The 20,581-nt window shown below is 54.3% G+C and overlaps 1 protein-coding gene and 1 long non-coding RNA gene across 5 annotated transcripts; one reads left to right on the top strand and one right to left on the bottom strand.

Annotated features, from left to right (window-relative positions):
* Positions 1-3,085, top strand: LOC144382900 (uncharacterized). 2 transcript variants are annotated; one of them, XR_013450497.1, is made up of 3 exons: positions 1-128; positions 2,349-2,485; positions 2,833-3,085. It is a non-coding gene; the product is annotated as an uncharacterized LOC144382900 (long non-coding RNA). The 2 variants fall into 2 exon arrangements; XR_013450496.1 differs by lacking the exon at positions 1-128 and adding an exon at positions 260-362.
* Positions 3,086-7,881: 4,796 nt separating this feature from the next.
* On the bottom strand, positions 7,882-20,389 carry SPINT1 (serine peptidase inhibitor, Kunitz type 1). Of its 3 annotated transcripts, none has more exons than XM_036084238.2 (11): positions 19,897-20,386; positions 19,056-19,595; positions 12,132-12,259; positions 11,766-11,904; positions 11,503-11,673; positions 11,300-11,326; positions 10,847-10,972; positions 10,719-10,769; positions 9,413-9,583; positions 9,154-9,201; positions 7,882-8,782 (listed from the first exon to the last, which is right to left on the bottom strand). In XM_036084238.2, exons 2-11 carry the CDS (start codon positions 19,552-19,554, stop codon positions 8,553-8,555), a joined length of 1,590 nt encoding a protein of 529 aa, XP_035940131.1. In that variant the 5' UTR covers positions 19,555-19,595; positions 19,897-20,386; the 3' UTR covers positions 7,882-8,552. The 3 variants fall into 3 exon arrangements, with proteins under 3 accessions (XP_035940131.1, XP_035940130.1, XP_035940135.1); XM_036084237.2 differs by having other exon boundaries at positions 19,810-20,386; XM_036084242.2 differs by lacking the exon at positions 10,847-10,972 and having other exon boundaries at positions 19,810-20,389.
* Between the last annotated feature and the right edge of the window lie 192 nt (positions 20,390-20,581).

A 20,581-nucleotide genomic window follows, 5' to 3' on the forward strand; every position in this document is an offset into this window, starting at 1 on the left:
CCCAGGGGCTTAGTAACCGCGGCTCTCACAGGTCAGACCTGCCCACCGAGCCTGGCTGCCAGGAACCCGGGCTCCCAGCAGGGCTGCACCGTCAGCGCCCTCCTTGGGCCTGGGCCAGATCCGCCGCGGTAAGCACAACTCAGCCAGCCGAGGGGCCACATGAGTCACCCTGTGGCAACAGCAGGGAGTGACTTCCTGGGCAGCGCTGGCTGTCCCCGGGAATCACGGCTTTCTGCCCCAGATTGCGGCAACGCCGAGGCAGCCTTATCTCCTCCATTATCACCTTCCGTTCATGCAACCGAACTTCTCCTTAGCTCCAATTTTCAGATGAAAAGACCGAAGCACAGAGCCCTCTGACAAAGGTGAAACCCGAGCTGGGCCTTGGACCTGGGTTTCCTGACCCTGGGTCCAGGCCTCTTTCTAGTGAGCCACCTAGGGCTCTAGGTTTCTGCACCCCTAGCCCTAGAAATGATTCTCTTAGAGGGCAGAGCTGGGAGTGGTGGTTTCTGGGACAGATTCGGTTGTCCTGGGCTGGGGAGTGGGGCAGAGGGAGACGGGGCTGGAGGTGGAATGTGGGGAGAGATGTCAGCACCGAGCCAGGCCTGCCCTCCTTGTGGAACATTTTCAAGACTTTCTTCACTGAACAGAGGATTTGCCCCATAACTGGGATGGATGATCACGAAATTCATTGTCAGGTTCAGGATATTTTTGAGATTGAATGGGAGCTCTATCAATCACCTGTCCTTATGTTCACCCTACTTGTAACTCCTTTGGAAGCAGAGCCAGTCATTGTCATCAGCAAGGAGGGCCTCCTTGACCCTCACCTGCACCAATCTGCCTCTCTCCCCAGGTGTCCAGATGTCTCCCTGGTCCCTTGGCAGTGAGGGGCATTAGGAGAGTCCTTGGGCTCGGTCGCGGCATTGAGGTTCCTTGGGGCCCCTTGAAGCTGGCAGAAAATTAGCCAGCACAAACCCCACCCAGGGACACCTGACCCCTGATAGCTTCCTCCCTCAGACCTGTGGCCATATTCTGCTGCCTCTGCCCATTTGCTCCCCCTCTCCAGTACCCTGTAGCAGTTGGGGAACAAGCAGAGCCTGTCCCCAGAGGTCTCCCTCAGGGGACAGTGAGATCACTGTCCAGGTGAGACAGGGGACCCTTGGTTCCTGGGGCACCACCCCACCACTGCCCAACGGGCCATGTGCTCTGCTGACCACTGCATCTCCCATGGGACCTCCTGTTTCAGCCCCATCCCTGACTTGCCGGGCGACTTTGGGCAAATTACTGCCTTCCTCCTTGTCTGAGTTTCTCTCTGTTGTGAAGTGGGGCTAATACTTTCTGCTCCTCCCTGGCTCCCAGGGGACCTGCAAGGATAAGCAAGATAATAGCGGGGAACTGATTTGGAGGAAGCTATTGAGAGCCAAGTAAGAGGTATCAGTGTTGGCCCGTGTTTACATGGGTGTGGACCTTGGGTTCCCAGCATCCTGGGGCTTGGGACTAGCCCTGACAGCTTCTTGGCCTGGCTCCTGGCTCCTTTGTCCCACTTCCAGAGAAAGGACAAAAACCAAAGCCAGGAGTCTGGTCGTCGGGAGAAGATGATGTCAGCGCAAAAAGTTTGGGGCTCAGGAATACTGGCTTAGCTCTGTCCCCAACCACTGGCTGTGTGACCTTGGGCCAATCGCTGCCCCTCTCTGGGCCTCAACAACTTGACTCTGACAGCCTCCCTCAGCTCTGCTCTTAGAGACCCCGAGCCTATAATCAGGCCAACATCATGGTTTGGGGGATAGAAAGGACCTTGTCATCTAGTCCTTTACTTTCCATAGACTATGATGGACCCCTCTTTGAGGGCCACAGACTAGCCCTGGTCAGTCTGATTAACCCAAGTCCTACACTGGGTGCAAAAGGGATCATTTGGGAGAAGGGAAGGGGCTGAGAGAAAATCCGCTAGGAAGACAACCCCAAGTGAGCTAGTGAGTCAGCAGTGTAATCTGTTGTACTCCGTCAGGGTTTGATTCGCCTCTCCCCTCCATGCTTAAAACCTGGCACAGGCCTCTCGTCCTCCCACAGCTGCCTGTGGAAAGGGTGCTGGCTCGTGTCCCCTTCCTCACTACACCTGCCCCCGCCCCCGCCTTCATCAGGTTTCCATCTGGCTCCTCTCCTCAGCTGGCTCCTTCCGGACCGGCAGGAGCTTTCAAACTCCTCACCTTTGAGCCGCTCTCCTCCGGGTCTCCCACCACCCCTCCAACCACCGCTCCTCTGGGTCCTCTCCCTCCAAGCAGAGGCTCTGTCTCAGGGTTCAGAGTGTTTCTCTCTCCCAGCAATCTCCCACCCCTCCGTTTCCCCCTACCCAGCCCACTCCCAAATCCAGGCACTCGGCCTTCTCCACCAAGCCCAGACCCTCCCAGCTAGAGTGTTGCGGCCTCACCAGGATGCACCCACAGCCGGGAACACGCAGAGCTCACCGTGTGGCCCAAAGACTACAAAACGCGTATGTTTTTGCTTTGTTTCTGGCCTTTTTATTTATTTATCTATTTGACAGAGAGAGAGAGAGAGAGTGCGCACAAGTAGGCAGAGGGGTAGACAGAGGGAGGGGGAGAAGCAGGCTCCCCGCCGAGCAGGGAGCCCGATGCAGGGCTCAATCCCAGGACCCTGGGGTCATGACCTGAGCCGAAGGCAGACGCTTAATGACTGAGCCACCCAAGCGCACCATTCCTGGTCTTTTTAAATGTTCCTTGTTCTTTTTTGTCTTCTTCCTACTTTATACTCATGTTATCTCATACTTTATAGATAGACCCTTTTTTTTTTTTTTTTTTTAAGATTTTATTTATTTGACAGAGAGAGAGACAGCGAGAGAGAGAACACAAGCAGGGGCAGTGGAAGAGGAAGAAGCAGGCTTCCTGCTGAGCAGGGAGCCCGATGCGGGGCTCGATCCCAGGACCCCGGGATCATGACCTGAGCCGAAGGCAGACGCTTAACGACTGAGCCACCCAGGCGCCCCACTTTATAGACCCTTTTAAGCTGCCTTTAAATCCTTCCTCAGGAAGGCAAGGCATAAGCAAATAAAAACTAAGTACCAATGATAAAATCAATAAAACCAGTCTCCTTCTGGTACCTGGGGGCCCTCACCTTCTCTTTGGTTCTCTCGAAGCTACCCCTCCCACGTGGCCCCGTTTCTGCTGGCAGCACTGTCACCCACCCAGGCTCCCAGGACAGAAAATCTGAAGGCCCCACTGACTCAGTTTCTCCCTCTGCATACTCCAGCTACCAAGCCTTGCAGCGTCTCCCTTCCCCAGATCTCAGAAGCTCTCTCTTCTTTTCCCTCCCCACTGTCTCCATCCCATCGAAGAGCTGCATGGTCTGATGGTTTGTTTCTTACTGGAATATACCTGAATACTTTTTCAAAAGAATAACATTTTCTTATTACAAAAGCAATAGACATTTCTTATAGAAAATTTAGAAAATGCAGGCTGACAAAAAGAAGAAAACGAAAACCACCAGTAATTTTATCAATGAGAGGGAACATTTGGGTAAATAGCCTTTTTTCGTTTTGTTGTTCTAAACATATAGCCCTCCCCCCTTTTTTAAAACTCCGCCACAAGGAGCCTCTCAATTTCTCTCTCGGTTTATTTTCTTGGTCATCCTGGTTCTGGGATCCACTGATAGAACCCCCAGGCTCCCCCGCAGTTGGGGGTTAGAAAAGGCAGGCACTCTGAAGGACCCTGTGGGAGAGTCTGGGCCACCCCTCCTCCCCCTCTGCCCCCCAACCTGGCCTTCTGGGTTTAGGGCTATCAGATAGTGCTAACTGACAGCAACCCCTCCCAAGGGGACCTGAAAAGTGCCTTCCCAGGCTGTAGTCTAGCGGTTGGGTGGGGGAAGGGAGTGGTCTTGTGCAATAGAACAAACCACTCCTCATTCAGGGCTATTTGTTTAAGTGGGCAGGGATGAGTTCGGGAGAAACAACCCAGTTTTGCCAGTGTTTATTTGAACTGTTGGGACCAATAAATTTTATTTTATTATTTTATTATTTTTTTAATTTTTATTTATTTATTTATTTATTTTTTAAAGATTTTATCTATTTATCTGAGAGAGACACAGCGAGAGAGGGAACACAAGCAGGGTGTGTGGAGAGGGGAGAAGCAGGCTTCCCACAGAACAGGGAGCCCGACGCGGGGCTCAATCCCAGGACCCTGGGATCATGACCCGAGCCAAAGGCAGACGCTCAACGACTGAGCCACCCAGGCGCCCCTTTTTTTTATTTTTTAAAGATTTTATTTATTTATTTGACACAGAGAGAGAGAGAGCACAAGCAGGGAGAGCGGCAGGCAGAGGGACAGGGAGAAGCAGGCTCCTGGCTGAGCAGGCAGCCTGACACGGGGCCTCCATCCCAGGACCCTGGGATCATGACCCGAGCCGAAGGCAGATGCCCAACCAACCGAGACACCCAGGCGCCCTGGGACCAGTAAATTTTAGAGAAAACTCCCCAATAGGGGAAGACAGGTTGGGTTAGAAGGGATAAGATGATGGGGGTCCCCAAGTTGAATGAATGTCTGGAGTGGCAGGCTGGCTGGGGCTATGGATGGGTTAGTGCCTGCCCAGCTCAAGGGGACCCAAACTCAGTGCCTGGATTGCTGTAGGAATGTGGGCCCCCGATTGCCAGTCTCCTAAGTTTTCACAAAAAGCTAGAAAAGTGGATTTTTTTAAAAATGAATTTTCCTGACTCTTTAAATGTTAGTAACTAATTAAAGAAATTAAACCGCTGTTTGTGTCAAAGCATGACTGGCTGCCAGCATGCAACTTTTCGACTAGCCTTTACTGCACATCTCATGTACTTTACACACGTAACCCTAATTTGCTTGGTGTGGCCTTCTCCCTCTCTCCCTCTCCTGTGTTGCGACCTCTAGTGATAGGGCCTGCTTACCTAGCCACTCCTTCAAGCTCAGTTTGAATTGCTCCTTCCCCTGCTCAAATCTGTCTTCCCCACCGTATTCACCAACATTGCCTCTACCCGCCAAGCTCCTGGCTTTCCCTCTCAGGGCTTGAGTCCAACTGAGCAGCTCGTCAGTCCCCAATCAAAACAAGACCCATGATCTTCACTGCCTGGCTTTTACTCACTATGATTTGTTGTGCCTGGAACACCCACACCCACCTGCTCATCTCTTTTTATAACTCCTCCAATGAAGCCATTTCTCAACCTCCCTCTTAATTTCCATGGCTTGATCAGCCTCTGCTTTACTCAACAGCCATTTGTTAGACGCCTTGTATCCACAAGCAGGACCTGGCATGGGGGATACTGAGGTAGATAAGACTCCATCCCTGGGGCGCCTGGTGGCTCAGAGGAGCATGTGACTCTTGATCTCGGGTTCGTGGGTTCGAACCCCGTATTGCATATAGCGATTACTTAAATAAATGAACTTAAGGAAAAAAGAAAAAAAAAAGACCCCATCCCCAGCCCTGCCCGCGGAGCCTCCTCCAGGTGAGGGCAGACATACACTACCATGGGCCATGTGCGTTTAGCAGAGCTGTATGCAGCGTGGGGGAGTGGAGAGGGCACCGAGGGGCTTTGGCTGGAGAAACAGCAAATGCTTTTTGAGCTTCATCAAGAGGTAAGTAGAGGCTTTCCAGGGCAAAGAGGCATTTGAGGTAGAGGTAACAGCCCGTGCAAATGAATGTAGGTGTGAAAATTCTGAGAAAGGCTGTCATTGGGTGGGGATGGAAAAGAGGATGCCTGGGAGTCACAGAAACAAGCGGTTTGGGAACCAGACTGTTTTCTGACAGTATTTGCATTCCTTTTGCCTGCACTCCACAGGGTAAGTTCTAGAAGAGCAGAGGCTGCGTCTCAGCTTTCATGGCTCCACACCTGCTACCTGCCTGGGACTAGTACTTTCGCTCAAACCCTTGCCACGAAACACAGCGCCTGGTAGTCGTGAGAGTGCCCCCTAGCGGCCCCTGTGCGATCCTTCTCTCCGTTGTCCTAGCCGACCCGGCGGAGCCCTCCCTGCATCCCCTATATTTCTGGGGGTGGCACTTTGCCTGGCATCGTCTCACCTCATCTCCACCCCTCCCTAAGAGGAGGCTGTTCCTTTCTGTCCAACAAACACCTATTAAGCATTTATTTTGCGTTGATCACTGTTGTAGGCATTGGGATACACAATTTCATGAATCATTCATCACCTCAGCCTTGGAGGTGCTTCAGAGATCCAAGGGATAATGGGAGTTGTCCCCAGTGCTAGGGGCACTAGAGGAACTGAATCCATTTTGAGCCTTGAGGGATGGATGAATGGCTGGCAGAGCAGGAAGCCAAAATGCGGTGTCCTATGAAATGGGGGCAGCCAGAGTAACGAGGCTTGTCACTGCCATCTATCCACTACCATTTACTAAGGTCATGGAGGTATGTGGGGTGACAGAGACCCAGAGACGACAAAGATACCATCTGTTGTCTCCAGAGTTCACAACCCAGAGGGAAGACAGATAAGGAGACAGGAGAAGGGGGCACTCTGTGCTCAGGGTTCTGTTAGCAAGACACCAGGGCATCTCCCACCTGAGTGTACGTGGGAGAAATTGGGGAAGAACAATCAGGCCGAAAGATGAGAAAGGAGGATGTGGTCCATGCTGAGTGCAACAGTTATAAAAACACAGTAGTGTGAGAGTTAGCCATCGAAAGGAGGCCCATCCTGGGGTGCTAGAAAGGTTCTGCTTCTTGATCTGGGTGCTTGCCTCCTGGAGTGTGTGTGGTTATGGAAATTTATGGAGCTGTACACTTCCAGGAGTCAAATATGTACTTTCACCTTCAATCATTTGTAGCCCCCAAACTCTCACATCTTTTTTTTTTTTTTAAGATTTATTTATTTGAGAGAGAACATGGGCAGGAGGGGCAGAGGGAGAGTAAAAGAGAAACCCAAGTAGACTCCACGCCGAGCTTGGAGCCTGACACGGGGCTCAATCCCACGACCCTGAGATCAGGACTCAAGCTGAAATGAAGAGCCGGATGCCCAAGTCAATGTGCCACCCAGGTGACCCTCTGTTATTTTTCTGTATAGCAATTATTGCAATCTAAAAGTATCTCTTTGTTAAGACTAGGAGCCATGTTAGGATTTGAACCCGGTCCTCCAGTATCAGCTCTAGGACCCTGGGAACTCAGCTTTGCTGAGTCAGCTTCCTGGAAAATGGGGGATAATAGTACCTTCATCACAGGGCTGTGTGCCGAGGTAAGAACCTGAGATACATAAAGCCCTTACGCATGCTTCCTGCATGCTTATCTTGACAATATCAGATTGGCGGTGTAGGGCACATAGCTCCTCAATATATAATTTGTTGAGATGAATGAAAGGATGGCTTTTTTTGACACCAAACAAAAAGTGGCTGAAACAGATGGAGGGGTGTGGGCTGGAGTACCTCAACTAAAGGCCCCTGGGCAGGAGCTCAGAGCCTGGGGAGTAGCAACACTCCTGTGAAAAAGCCAAAGCTTCTGGGGGTGGGCAGGGGAGACAGCGGTGACCTGGGCCCCCACACCAAAAGGAGTGGAGATAAGAACCAGAGTTCAAAGCCATGCTCCCCCCCTGCCCTTGAGTTCTCCACTACATGCTGCAGTCAGGAGCTGCCCCAGCGACCGAGCAGACCTGTTGACAAGGCTCACACCAGGAAGAAATCATGCTACGCGGCAGCATGGCAGCCTCCTGGGCCCCCTTCTTCCGTGGCCCTCTCACCCCTCCCCTCTGGTGGTCAAACTTGGCAATTCTCTCCACCCTCAGGGGCTGGGGCAGTTTCGGGAAGGGTGGGAAAACCTGCTGAACAGGGTGGCCGAAGCCCAAACCGGTTGTACAGGGCAGTCCTATCCCCCCCAGCAGCCCTGTCCCTCTCCTGCCCCAGACAGCAGAGGCAGCAGCCTCACAGAACCAATCATTTTATTACACTGGGGGTGGACTGGGGCCCGGGGAAGGCAGGGGAACAGGGGGGGTGTGATGCCTGAGCGCCCTGGGGCGTGTGGGGACGATCCTGCACACCAGGCCAGGCCAGGCATTCTTGGGGGAAGGGAAGAGGCAGCCTCTTTCCACTCCTCTTACCCATCCCCATGGCATTAAATAAACAAAAAGCAACTCTATACAGCACAAAATATACAGGGACGTCCTTCCCCCCAGCCCTGGACTGTGCAGGGTGGGAGGGCCAGCTCTGAAGGGCACGGCCAGGGGGCCTCCAGCTTCTGACATTGCCCCAGGCCCCTTCCCAACGCCACAGGGTGGGGACAGGCAGCTTTGAACAAGAAACAAAACTTCAACTTCTTCTGAAATCCTAGGCAGACAGGTCCATCTGTGTGTGGGACTCTGGGCTCAAAGGTCTTCCGCTCCTCCCAGACCCTGGAGCTTTGTCAGGAATGAGAGGCCTAAGCTTAGCTAAGACATCTCCCAGAGGGGCCGGAGCCCTGCCTCGGAAGCAGAGTGGGCCTGGGAAACAGCCTGGAGGAGCCTGGTCCCAAAGTCTTCCCCAGCCCAGGCTTCCATCTTGGCAAGGAGGAAGCAGGGTCAGGCAAGAGCCGGAAAGAGCCTGGGCGAACCCCCAGCTCAGAGGGGCCGGGTCGTGTGGTTATAGACCAGGTGCTCCGTGTCCTCTGTGGTGGAGACCGTGGAGCTGGCAGGGGTAGGGGGTTGGAGGTGGTCGCTGTGGTGGTGGCGGCGGTGACGGTGTCTGTGGAAGCCCTTCCTCTGGTTCTTGAAGAAGCAGTAACCCAACAGGGCTATCACCACCACGATGCAGATGACCAGGAGTACTGCAATGGCCACCTCCACGGAGCCTGGGGGAAGAAGGGGCGTAATGGAGGAGAGCTCCCAGGGCCCGCTCAGCTCTGATGCCCACCCCCACTCTGCGCAGAAGGGACCAAGTCAAATGGATGCCAGGTGTGGAATGACCTCCAGCGTATGAGCAGCTGGGCTCCGTCAGGAGCTCAAGGAAAGGCCCGGGACTCTGACGGCAAACACATGACACGCACTTCACTGTGCTTCCCTCCTCTGCCTGTGGCAGGTATCACCACTGGCTGTGGGCACTCTGTCCCTTTAGCCAACCTCAGGATCCTTCTCAACAGTTTTCGGCAGTCACCACCAATCATGTGGAGCTGATCCTTGAGAGGATACCTACTCGTCTGTGAGAGGGCAGACCAGGGCTCACCTATGTTAGGAATGGGGCTTTCCCGGCGCAGACCAAAAACATCCTTCTCTACAAGATGAGGAGAGAAACAAGTCAATACTCAAGGCTCTGAGACTCAACTGCTCCTCAGTGCCCCCAGACCACCCACTGCCCCCCTCCGCCACCCCCATTCCAGGGACTCTGATGATGAACTGGAGCCAGCCCAGGCCTTGGGACAGAGCAGAGTGCTCTAGCTAAGCCCTTCCCCTCCCCGTCTTCTGGGCCCCAGTGCCCAGCTCACTGGAGATGCCACGACAGGACGCAAGACACTGCTGCTCCTCCTCGAAGTTGTTCTTGTTGCCGTAACAACCGCCGTAGGTAAAGCGGGCGCAGCGCTCGCTGAAGGGGTTGTAGTACCAGCGTGGGATGTTCTCCAGGCAGAGCCCTGTGTCTGGCAGGTCCACACAGTGCCCTGGGGGGTAGGGGCAGGCCAAGGGGTGAGTGAGTCCATGGGGGGCCTCCCTGCCACCACCTACCAGGCTCCACATTGGAGGGTGCTGCTTGCCACGTCCTGCCCCGCCTCATGCTGAGACTCAGTGAGGGCCTCAGGGGGCCCCAGGAACAGCCCCAGCTGGCCCTTCCGCACTTCTGCCAGAAGCAAGGAAGACAGATCCTGGACAACGATTTTAGGCACAGAAATACCCTACCTTGACTCACATAACTATTTTTTTTTTTTCCACTTTTCTTTCAGCTTTTCCGATTGTGTCAAGGTCTCGGTTTTCTCTCCAGCACTGGACGGTCTAGCTTTTAACAAAGAAGGCTCAGGGTCTGAGCCCTGGCAGGCAACAATGTCCAGCTAAAATCTATTAACATTGTTTTATTATAGTTATTTCAATAGTTCATCTCGATTTGTAGCATGTAACAGTGGCTTGCCATTTATGCTAGTGATATGACATTTCCTTTAATACATTAAGTTTAAAAAGTACTTGATTTTGGGGCGCCTGGGTGGCTCAGTCAGTTAAGCGTCTGCCTTGGGCTCAGGTCATGATTCCGGGGTCCTGGGATCGAGTCGTGTCAGGCTCCCTGCTCAGTGGGGAGTCTGCTCCCTCTATCCCTCCCCTGTTTGTGATCTCTCACACTCTCTCTCAAATAAATAAATAAAATATTAAAAAAAAAAAGGCACTTGACTTAGGGGCGCCTGGGCGGCTCAGTTGGTTAGGCATCTGCCTTCGGCTCAGGTCATGATCCCAGGGTCCTGGGATCGAGTCCCACATCGGGCTCCCTGCTTGCTCAGTAGGGAGTCTGGTTCTCTCTCTCTTTCACTCTCTCTCTCGGCCCCTCCCCACGGCTCATTCTCTCTCTCTCTCAAATAAATAAATAAAATCTTAAAAAGAAAAAGTACTTGATTTATAGGAAAAATGGTAAGTAAATAAAATCTCAGGGATATGCAGGCATGGTTAAATCTCCGAAGGTGTTCAGAGGAGGACCCATGCTTGGGAGACACCAGGCGCCCACCAGCTTTCTACCTGCACCTGGTGCACCCAGCAGGCCCCTCGGGCGCCCTGCCGGCCTCTGTCCCGACCCAGGGGACCCGGGGAGGAGCTCACCTTTGTCACTGCGGAAGTGGATGTTCTGGAGCTCCTCGAAGCCGCTGCTGTCTGCAAAGATGGAAGGTCAGAGGCGCGGCCCCGGAGGGCCCCCCGCGGCCCAGCGACCCTGCCTGCCCCAGCCTCACATTTCTCACAGGCGGCCTCGTCAGAGGCATCGGGGCAGTCGGCCGTGTCGTCACACTCCAGGAAGCTGTCGATGCAACAGCCGTTGCGGCAGCGGAACTCGGTGGGGTGACAGGTGCCAGAGCACACTGGGTGGGGCGGGACGGCGTTAAGGGTGAGGTCAGGCTTGCACATGGGTCACCGAGTACCAAGAGTCCATCATCTACCCGGCCTCCTCTACCCCAACACGGCATTATGACATGTCCTCTGCTCCCCTCCAGTGCCCCCGCTCCCCACAAACCCCCCTACACACAAACTGGGCAGATCCTGATAAGGTGCTGGGCCACAAGGGGTGGGGCACTTGTGGTCCTTCCACATCCTACGAGGGCAGGCATGGCTGGGCAAAGGCAGCTGGGGCAGAGACAAAGACATGACCCAGCAGGGGTGAGGGGAACAGGGAAAGGAGCAGAGCTCACCTGGACTGTGCCTGTCCAGTGAGGGGCCTGGGAGAGAGAAAGCAGATGAGTGAGAGGAGTTGGGGCCAGGTCCCAGCAGGGACGAGCTGACAGGGGTGCCTGGGAATGGAGGACTCCCCCTGCCCACTGCCCTGACCGGCAGAGGGACCATCCACCCTGGGGGAAAGACACCTGAGTCCCAAAGCTGCCTCGTAAAGGCCCACCTTGCACATCCCGGCAGGCTAGCTTGCACTCCTCTTCCCGAAGATAGTTGTTCTTATTGCCCAAGCAACCTCCGTAAACGAAACTCTTGCAAATCCGTTCTTTGGGGTCGTAGTACCAGCGAGGGAAGGAACCGCGGCAGCGGCCCACCTTGCTGGACGCAAGGCAATATTCTGGGGGGAGGAAAGCTTGTGAGGGGCCCCTATGGGGCCCCATCAACAGAGGGGGTTGGCTCCAGGTACTTCCTCCCCACCCGCTCCCTCACCTTCTGTCTGCTTGGGGGACAGCACAGTAACTGTGACGTTGGTCATGCTCTCTGGCTGGTCGGGGTCAGCCGCTGTCAGCTGGAACAGGTAGGTGCCTTCCTTGAGTCCCCACAGCTTCACCTGGTCCGGATCATTCTTCTACACACAGGAGGAGCCATCAGGCTGGGACCCCCGATGCCCTGCGGCTGCCCGAGCTCCTCCCAGCCACACAGCCACCCCATATGGAGGGCAGAGGGACTTGGTAGTAAATGGATCCCCAGCTTCTATCCACCCCACCCATCTGGAACCTCAGGTTGGCCTGTGGCCCTGGAAAGGGGGCCCTAGAGAGCTGAGGTGGGGGTCAGAGAGCCAGCCCAGTGTCTCACCTCTACTCTGACATCCGCGTCACCTTGCAGTAGGTACCAATCTGCGTTCTCCACATCCTTCAGCACCAGGGGTTCCTGGGGCTGTACCTTCAAGTCTATGCCTGCCCACGCCTTGGGAATCCGGGACCCTGAGGGGTAAGTTAAGGTCAGGTCAACTCTCACTGAATGGACCAGAGCTCTCTTGAAGTGGGGGAGCAACATGGGCCACATGGGAGAGGGAGAAGCAGGCTCCCCACTGAGCAGGGAACCCAACTCGGGACTTGATCCCAGGACCCTGGAATCATGACCTGAGCTGAAGACAGATGCTTGACCGACTGAGCCACCCAGGTGCCCCTGAAGGCATTTTTAATGTAAAACCTGCTTTTGGAAGCAAAATACGGAACAGCATGTGCCATTTGATCCCAATTAAGGAAAAAATATACATGGGAAAGGAGCTTATTCCTATTTTCTATAATAAGCAGGTACCTGTGCTAATTGCTTTAAAAAGTTAAAGTAACAGTATTTTTGAAAAGCCAAACAAGTAAATATGTAATTAACACTATTACCCCTCATTCTGCTGGTCTGGATTGCTGCTGAGAAGCCCAGCCTGGTAGAGGTCTGAAGCACAGAGTCCCTGGGCAGCAACGTGGCAAGCCTTGGTGTCCCAGAGTATATAGTCGCAGGAGGAGGGTGCCTGCCTCCCCTTACAAGGGGTCTCCAGGGAATCACACCCTCCCTCAGCCTGACAATGTCTGTGCCCGAGGCTTCCACCAGTCTCAAGTTAGGGGCTGGGGAGAAACAAGTCCCAAGCACGATTCCTGCCTGTAGTGGGATGAATGGTGGGACCCAAAACATATGCCTTTGTCTAATTCCAGAACTTGTGAATGTGACCTTATCTGGAAAAAGGGTCTTAGCAGAAGTAACTAAGTTAGGCATCTCCATATGAGATCATTCGGGATTAGCTGGGTAGGTCGATGCAATGACACATGTCTTTATAAAAGACAGAAGAGGAGAAAACAAAATGAAGGGAAGCCGGGTCAAGAGGGAGGCAGAGCCCGGAGTGATGCAGCCGCGAGCCAAGGAAGGCCTGGAGCCGCCAGGAGCTGGAAAAGGCCAGGAAGGATCCTCTCCCGCTCTTCAGAGAGACTGCAGCCCTGCCAACACCTGGATTTTGGACTTCTGGCCTCCCGAACTGTAAAACAATAAATTTCTGTTGTTTGAAGTCACCCAGTTCATAGTACTTTGTTTCACCAGCCACAGGAATTGATACACTGCCTCTGAGGGGACTCCAGTCCAGTTGGGCAGATGAGACTGAGCACCAGGAAGCAACATGGGAGAAAAGACCCACCAAGATGAAGCAATGTGTGGTGCGGGTCCAAGACAAGGAAGTGGCCATGCCACAGCAAGTTAGAGGAAGGAGGGAAGGCTTTCTGGAGAAGGGAGAAAGGATTTTTAAAATTCTTTTGTTTTGGCTTTTTTTGGGGTTTGCTTATGGGGAAGAATGTGCTGTGCTATTGGTAACAGCAGAAAAGGTGAGCAAAAGCAAGGAGGTGGGACTTTGCAAGGTGGGTCTGGCGGACATGAAAGAGGCCAGCGGGGTGAGACATGCCTCAAAAGGCCGTCAATGCAGAGCCAGAGCATGCGGACACAGCAAAGTGACATTCAAGTATTTCACAACTGGGCTACAGGAAGGGGCCATGAGTAGTGGTACAGAGTTCTGGAGGCCACAGATGCATCGGACACTGACCTCCTAGATGCATGAGCGAGGTCCAGGAGTCTGAAGGGTTAGGGAGCCCTCTGTCCTGAATTACATTTTTTTTTTTTTTTTTTTTAAGATTTTATGTATTTATTTGTCAGAGAGAGAGAGCACAAGCAGGGGGATCTGCAGGCAGAGGGAGAAGAAGACTCCCGGCTGAGCAGGGAGCCTGATGTGGGACTTGATCCCAGGACTCCGGGATCGTGACCTGAGCCGAAGGCAGATGCCCAACTGACTGAGCCCCCCAGGCGTCCCTATCCTGAATTACTTCTACGGAGCGAGGAGGCCAGTGAGTGGACCAGCGCAGCAGTCCAGGGCACACTCGAAGGGAGTAGTTGGAATTAGAGGGATAGCTAAGGGAATGGAAAGGAGGATGTGAGAATGCTAGACAGACACTTCAGGCTTCCGTGTTTGACAGGCACTGAGAAGTGGGAAGGAAGGGTCAGGGTGCAGACAGAAAGGAAACCCAATCTAGAGGGAATCTGTGGGTTCAATCAGAGAAGTTGAACTTGAGGGAGGGAAGACCATTGAGAGAAGTGACCAGCAGGCAGCGGAAGTGCAAATGGGAGCGCCTGAGAGGCCAGAGTTGGAGAAAGATATGCAGTTGGGTTTATTAACAAAGCTGCCAAGAGTTTAATGTATGCTGGCCACCATACATCATCTATCCGCATCATCTGCAGTAGGAGTTGACAAACTATGGCCTGCAGGCCACATCTGGCCCACCACCTGTTACACTTTTAAATGGTTGAAAAAAATCAAAAGAATAGTATTTTGTGACATGGGGAAAGCACCTAAGATTCAAATTCGTGTCCATGAGTTGGAATATGGCTTCACCTATTCGGTTACATATTGTCAATGGCTGCTTTCGCGTTATAAGAGAGCGGAGTGGCTGGAACAGAGATTGTATGGGCCACAAAGCGTAAAATATTTCCTATTTGAACCTTTACAGAAAATTTGCTGACCCCTGATCTATGTTACCTACCTTCCTAACCATCCTGCCACAACTGCATTCTTGCCCCTTTCCAGATCAGAAAATTGACACCAGAGAGGTTCAATGACTTGCCCAGGGTCACTCAGTTTTTGACCAGCAGAACTGGGATCTGAACCCTGGTCTATCTGACTTCATAGCTCTTTCTAAAACACCGTGCTGCTGGTCACCCATTTACTTAGAAATGTGATTTTGATTGCTTTTTATAATTTCAGGGTTGTTTTTAACTTAGGTAGTACATATATAGGATAAAAAATTCAAAAAGTACAAAAGAGGGGCACCTGGGTGGCTCAGTCAGTTAAGCATCTGTCTTTGGCTCAGGTCATGATCTCAGGGTCCTGGGATCGAGCCCTACATTGGGCTCCCTGCTCAGTGTGGAGTCTGTTTGTCCCTCTGCTCCTCCCCTCCTGCTCATGCTCTCTTTCTCTCTCTCTCAGATAAATAAATAAAATCTTAAAATTAAAAAAAAAAAGTACCAAAGAAAAAAAAAAGTACTTAAGAGTTGGGGCGCCTGGCTGGCTCAGTCGGTAGAGCATGTGACTCTTGATCTCAGGGTTGTGAGTTTGAGCCCCACGTTGGGTGTAGAGATTACTTAAAAAGTAAAATCTTACCCTCAAAAAAGTACAAAAGAGTAGTGAGAATTAAATCTTGTCTTTTCTTAACCTTCTCTCCTTAACCTCTCAGGTTCATCTTGCCCAAGGCATCCATTCTTGCGCGCGTGCGTGTGTGTGTGTGTGTGTGTGTGTGTGTCAAGAGAGACAGTATTGAATTCAGAAGCATGCAAGTTCTCCTTGTTTTTCCCACAATACGTTTTGGAAATCATTCCATAGCAACATGGAAACAATTTCCCCCCCTTTTTTTTTTTGGTTGCACAGTACTCATTATATGAATGCACCATAACTTACAATTTAATTAACCAGTACACCAGTCTCCTCTTGATTTAGATTCTTTTTTTCTTTCTTCTCCTCTTCCTTCCCTACTAAGAACTAAACCATATTGCCTCAGGTTTATTATTTTTATTAAAACAGCATTACCATATCCAGTTATAGGATGTGTTGACGGACATTAGATTGTTTCCAATTCTTTGCTATTATAAACAATGCTACAGTGAGTAACTGGCTGGTAAGTTGGTTTATACACATGTAAGTACAGCCGCAAGATGAATTCCTACAAGTGGAACTGTGTTGAGGGTTATGTGCATTTACAGGGCTTTTAAAAAGTTTTTATTTATTTATTCATTTCAGTAATCCCTACACCAAACGTGGGGCTCGAACTCACCATCCCGAGATCAAGAGTCGCAAGCTGTTCCGACTGAGCCAGCCAGGCGCCCCTGTTTACAGTCTGGATGGGTACTGCCGAACTGCCCTCTACCAAGGCTTTACAGAGAGAGTTATGTCAGGCGTTAAGAGTGAGTTGAAAGGAAGAAGAGAAGGTAAAGAGATAAGAACGCTGGTGGGAGGCTGAGTCACTGAGATTCCTCTTTGATGAGGCAGAGTCACAGAGGGTGGACCCAAGGGGGAAGACCGGGACACACAGTGACAGTGAAGGGATGGGAGGGGAGAGCGTCCACAGAAAAACATGTCAGATGCAGGTGTAGAGGCCTAGAATGAGAAAAGGAGGCCCTGGCTTCCAGGGGTTGCGAGGGAAATAGAACCAGAAGAGCAGGAAAGAAAAGCACCTGTCTGGACCAAACCCGCACCCTGGTGGCTTGGCTGGCAATCAGTAGAGGGTCCAACAGGGCAGGTTCTCGGGTGACCTCTGAGAGACAAAGCCACGGGGGTGCCTCCCTCCTTACATTTTTCAGAAAGTCATCAGCTGAAGACAAGACCCCCTGGCAATCTACCTAGCAGACTGATAGGCTAGCCCCACCAGCCCTGAGGGTGGCAGTGGACAGTGGAGTGATGGAGTGATGCATCAGGCCTTGGGCCAAACCAGCAACATCCACCCAGTCCCAGGCCCCGGGAGCAAGGGGCAGATGCCCCACCCTACCACTCCCTACTTCCTAGCCCCCAAGAGGGCAAAGGGCCAGAGGGGCAATAAAGCCAGCTCCTCCCCCAGCTGCCGGGTCTCCAGGAAACACAGACTCCACCTCCTAAGCCACTCCTCCAATAGAAAGAGTGGGAGGGCAAGTGAGGGGAATGAAGGAAGGAGCAGGGTACTCCGGGAGGCCATAGGAATCTGGACTGGACTGACCACAAACAGGGAAAGGGGAGCAAGCCAACCCACCCTGGGGAGGATCTCTCTACCCCATGCAAGAATCAAAGGTTTAGATGCCCCGACCACCTGCCCACCTTGCCTGTCTTGGTCCATCTAAGCCTCCAGGATGGCTTTATCTAGGCTCAGCTGAGAATGGACTCCTTGATACCAAATAGCTCCCCCCACTCCCCAGAGCACTGCAGCACCCTTAAAATGGCCGGGAGCTCGCACTCAGTTCACGCCCTACCCAGCTCCCTCAATGACCCAGGAAGTCCCCACTCCACCCTGTGTTGTGCCAAACAGGCCAGTCTGGGGTGGGGGTGGGCGGGTTTCCAAATGAGGAAGGCTGGTCCCAAGACCACGGAGCCCCATCCAGCTCATCTCCCTGACCAGAACCCAGAGTTTTAGGTTCTGGCCCTGGAGCGGGACTCCCATGGACCCTCTGTCAGAGCAGGAAGGCACAAGCAGCTCAGGTCGATTCGTGTCATCACCACCTACACTCTGTGCTACTTCCTTGTGGAACAGGCTCAGGCCCTGGACCAGTGGGATTCAGGTGGCCCAGCCTGAGATGGTGCCCACTCTCCACCTCCCCCACCCAGAATTCCCATCCCATTCCCTCTCCCCTCGGAGAGCCAGGACAGCTACTGGAAGGATAGGGAGAAGAGTAGGTCCTTAACCTGAGAGAGACTGGCCCAGGAAAAAGCTGGACAGTCTCTTTTCGACTTTCCGGAACTGAGACCACCCCCAGACTGAGCACCAGCCCAGTCCTGGCCCCTGAGTTCCCCAGTCCCTGGTTCTATTATCTGCTGGGCTATCTTGGGTCAGAGCGCTAGGTTTCTACCAAAAAAGATGGTCTTGTGCGGAAAAACAGCACAGGACTTTGGGAGATCCTGCCTGGGTTGAGTCCCACGTCTCCCATTTATGGGCAATGCTATCCTGGGCAAATTATTTAACATGGGAGTCAGTTTCCTAATCTAAAAAGTGGGCTGACGACTAATAGCACCCTTTTCAGAAGTGGTTGTCAGGAGGCCGAAGTCAGAGGTGAGTGGCCACAGCAATCAGTCAACTATCAAGTGCTAACAGAGGTTATCAGCTGTGACCCATCCCTGCCCTGGAGCCCCACCTGGCCAGAGCAGCAGGCAGAGAAAATGGGGAATGAAGGCCTCTGGAGGGGCCATGATCCCAGCTCACTGCTCGGTCACAGGAGGAGCTCCCACTTTGCCTTTATCCCTGGCAGTAAACAAGGTGAGCAGACCTTGTAGCTTGGCCACCACATCCTCAGCTGGGAGAGCCCTGCCTGGCTCACCGCGTACACACGCACCTGCCCGCACAGCTGACATCCCTCCCCGACCAGGCACACATACCAGTGGGCTGACTCACGCGCAACCCTCCTCACCCCCACCCCAGAGCCTCTGGCTACTGTGCCCACAACACCACCCCTTCCCCTTTTAGGTCAACCCCTGACTGGGCTTGTCCTTTAGCATCTGGGGTCTGGCGCTTTTCCCCAGACCACCAAAAGGCCAACAGGTGGGAACAAGGGGTGCAGACAGACGCGAACCAATCCCAGCCCGGCAGTAAGGGAGCAGACTATCCTACCCCAGGCTCACTTGACAGGGCCTCAAGGTGCCTGGAACAGTGCTTGGCCAGGGGTGCTTAGCTAGCCACCCTGTGGCCTCCAGACAACTCACTCCCTGACTTCGCATATCAGGGTCAGCAATCAGGAATCGCGAGGAGCTGCCTCCTCTCTCCCAAACACATATCCCAAAGCACCAGCCCATTCAACATCCTGAATTCCGGACCCAGAGTCTGGGCTCTAGAATGTTACCCCTCCCCACTCACGCAGCCTGCCCTTTGTTTACTGTTCATACAGCCTAGTTCTAAGGAGGAGTCGGGGCACAAAGAGACAGTCCTCCTTACTGCCTTCTGATGCCTCCCCCAAGACTTCATAACCAGCCCCCTTGCTGAGTCTCCCCAAATCCATCCCACCCGTTCCCCTCGTCCTTACCGCCAAAGCCCTGGGTCCGCAGCTCGCGGTAGGAGTGGTAAACCTCCCGCTTGAGGTAGTTGATGAAGCCCTCCCTGGGCGCGAACTTGCACACGAAGTTCTGCTCGTAGAGGCAGTTCATTAGGAAGCAGGCGGCAATGGCGTCCTCCCCGCCGTCGGGCTTCAACTCCACCAGCGCCAGGTTGCAGTTCTGGGTGGTGCAGCAGGCGCGCACGCAGTCCCAGCCGCGGCGCACGGTGGGGGAGCCCAGGAAGGTGGCCCCGTTGCTGACCGAGGCCTCGGTATCGAGCACGAAGGCAGGCACCCCGGCGGTAAAGCGGTCCAGGCAGGGGCCTCCCGGGGGCAGGCCGGGGGGCGCGGGCGGCGGCCCAGCCTCGGTGCCCAGGAGATCGAGCGCGCACAGGAGCCACACGGCGACTGCTGGGACGCGGGCTTGGGAGAGGCGGCCGCAGGCCATCATCCTCCCCGGGGCCGTCGCCCTTCTCCCCACGGGGGTCATCTTCACTGCGCGGACCTCTGGGCTCCGAGGGTGCTAGCGATCTGAAAGAGGGGAGGGGATGGGGGAGGAGACACACCGGATCAGCCGGACACTTCGAGGGAGGCGGGCCAGCCAGGAGTAAGTCGAGGGGATGGCTGGGGAGCACCCCGCGCGCGGGGAGCGAGGAGGGGTACGCGCGCCCAGCCCTCCCACGCACGCTCCGGCGAGCCGGCCGCCGGACGGACGGCCAGATGGACGGCTAAGGAGCTCCCGTACCCGGACACACGCAGCAGCGCCGAACAAAGGGCCAAACATGCTCCGAGCCCGCTCCGTCCCCGCCTCGCGCTCCGGGGCCCGGGTTACCTGCGCAGGTGAGTGGGGTGGGGCCGGGCCTGCCGAGGTTCCGGTCCCGACTTCCTGCGCGGCTACGGCCGCCGCTTCCGCCCCGGTGCAGGTACGCTGGGGCTCGGCCACCTCCTCCTCAGGTTTCTGGTGAAACTGAGTCAGTGCGGCCGGGGCGGGGCGGACATTAACCCTAATACCGCCGGCTCCGCCCACGCCCGGTGCGCCGCCGCCAGCCCTGCCCTGCAGAGCTCCGCGGAGCGGCCGCGGCCCCCGACCTCTCCCGCGCCGGCTGCTCCCCGCAGGGGCTCCGAGCGGCGCCCCTCCGGGCTGCCCTATGCCGACCCCACGGAGTCCAGCCTCGCGGCGGGGTCCCGCGCCCCAGAAGTGCAGCCTGATCCCCGGAGGCCCGGACACGGCCGGGACGCAGCAGCGAAGTCGTCCCCTCGAGGGTCGGGAGCTCCGGGGCGGCTGCCTCCGGCCTCCCTTTCCGGTCGGGGCCATCATTCCTAGCGTCAGACCTGAGGCGGGGTGAAGGGGCTGGGGGCAGGGGGCGGGGGGAGGAGGAAAGCCCTTTGCAAATGATCTCGCGGGCATCGTCAGCCCTCGGGGAAATCTTTTCCATCTCGTGGCGGGAAGAGATCCCCGGAAGCTGTGGGGCTGCACCTTTGATAACTGGAATCCCGGATGCCTGCTCCAGCGTCAC

The sequence above is a fragment of the Halichoerus grypus genome, chromosome 8, assembly GCF_964656455.1.
Source record: "Halichoerus grypus chromosome 8, mHalGry1.hap1.1, whole genome shotgun sequence".
Lineage (NCBI taxonomy): Eukaryota > Metazoa > Chordata > Mammalia > Carnivora > Phocidae > Halichoerus > Halichoerus grypus.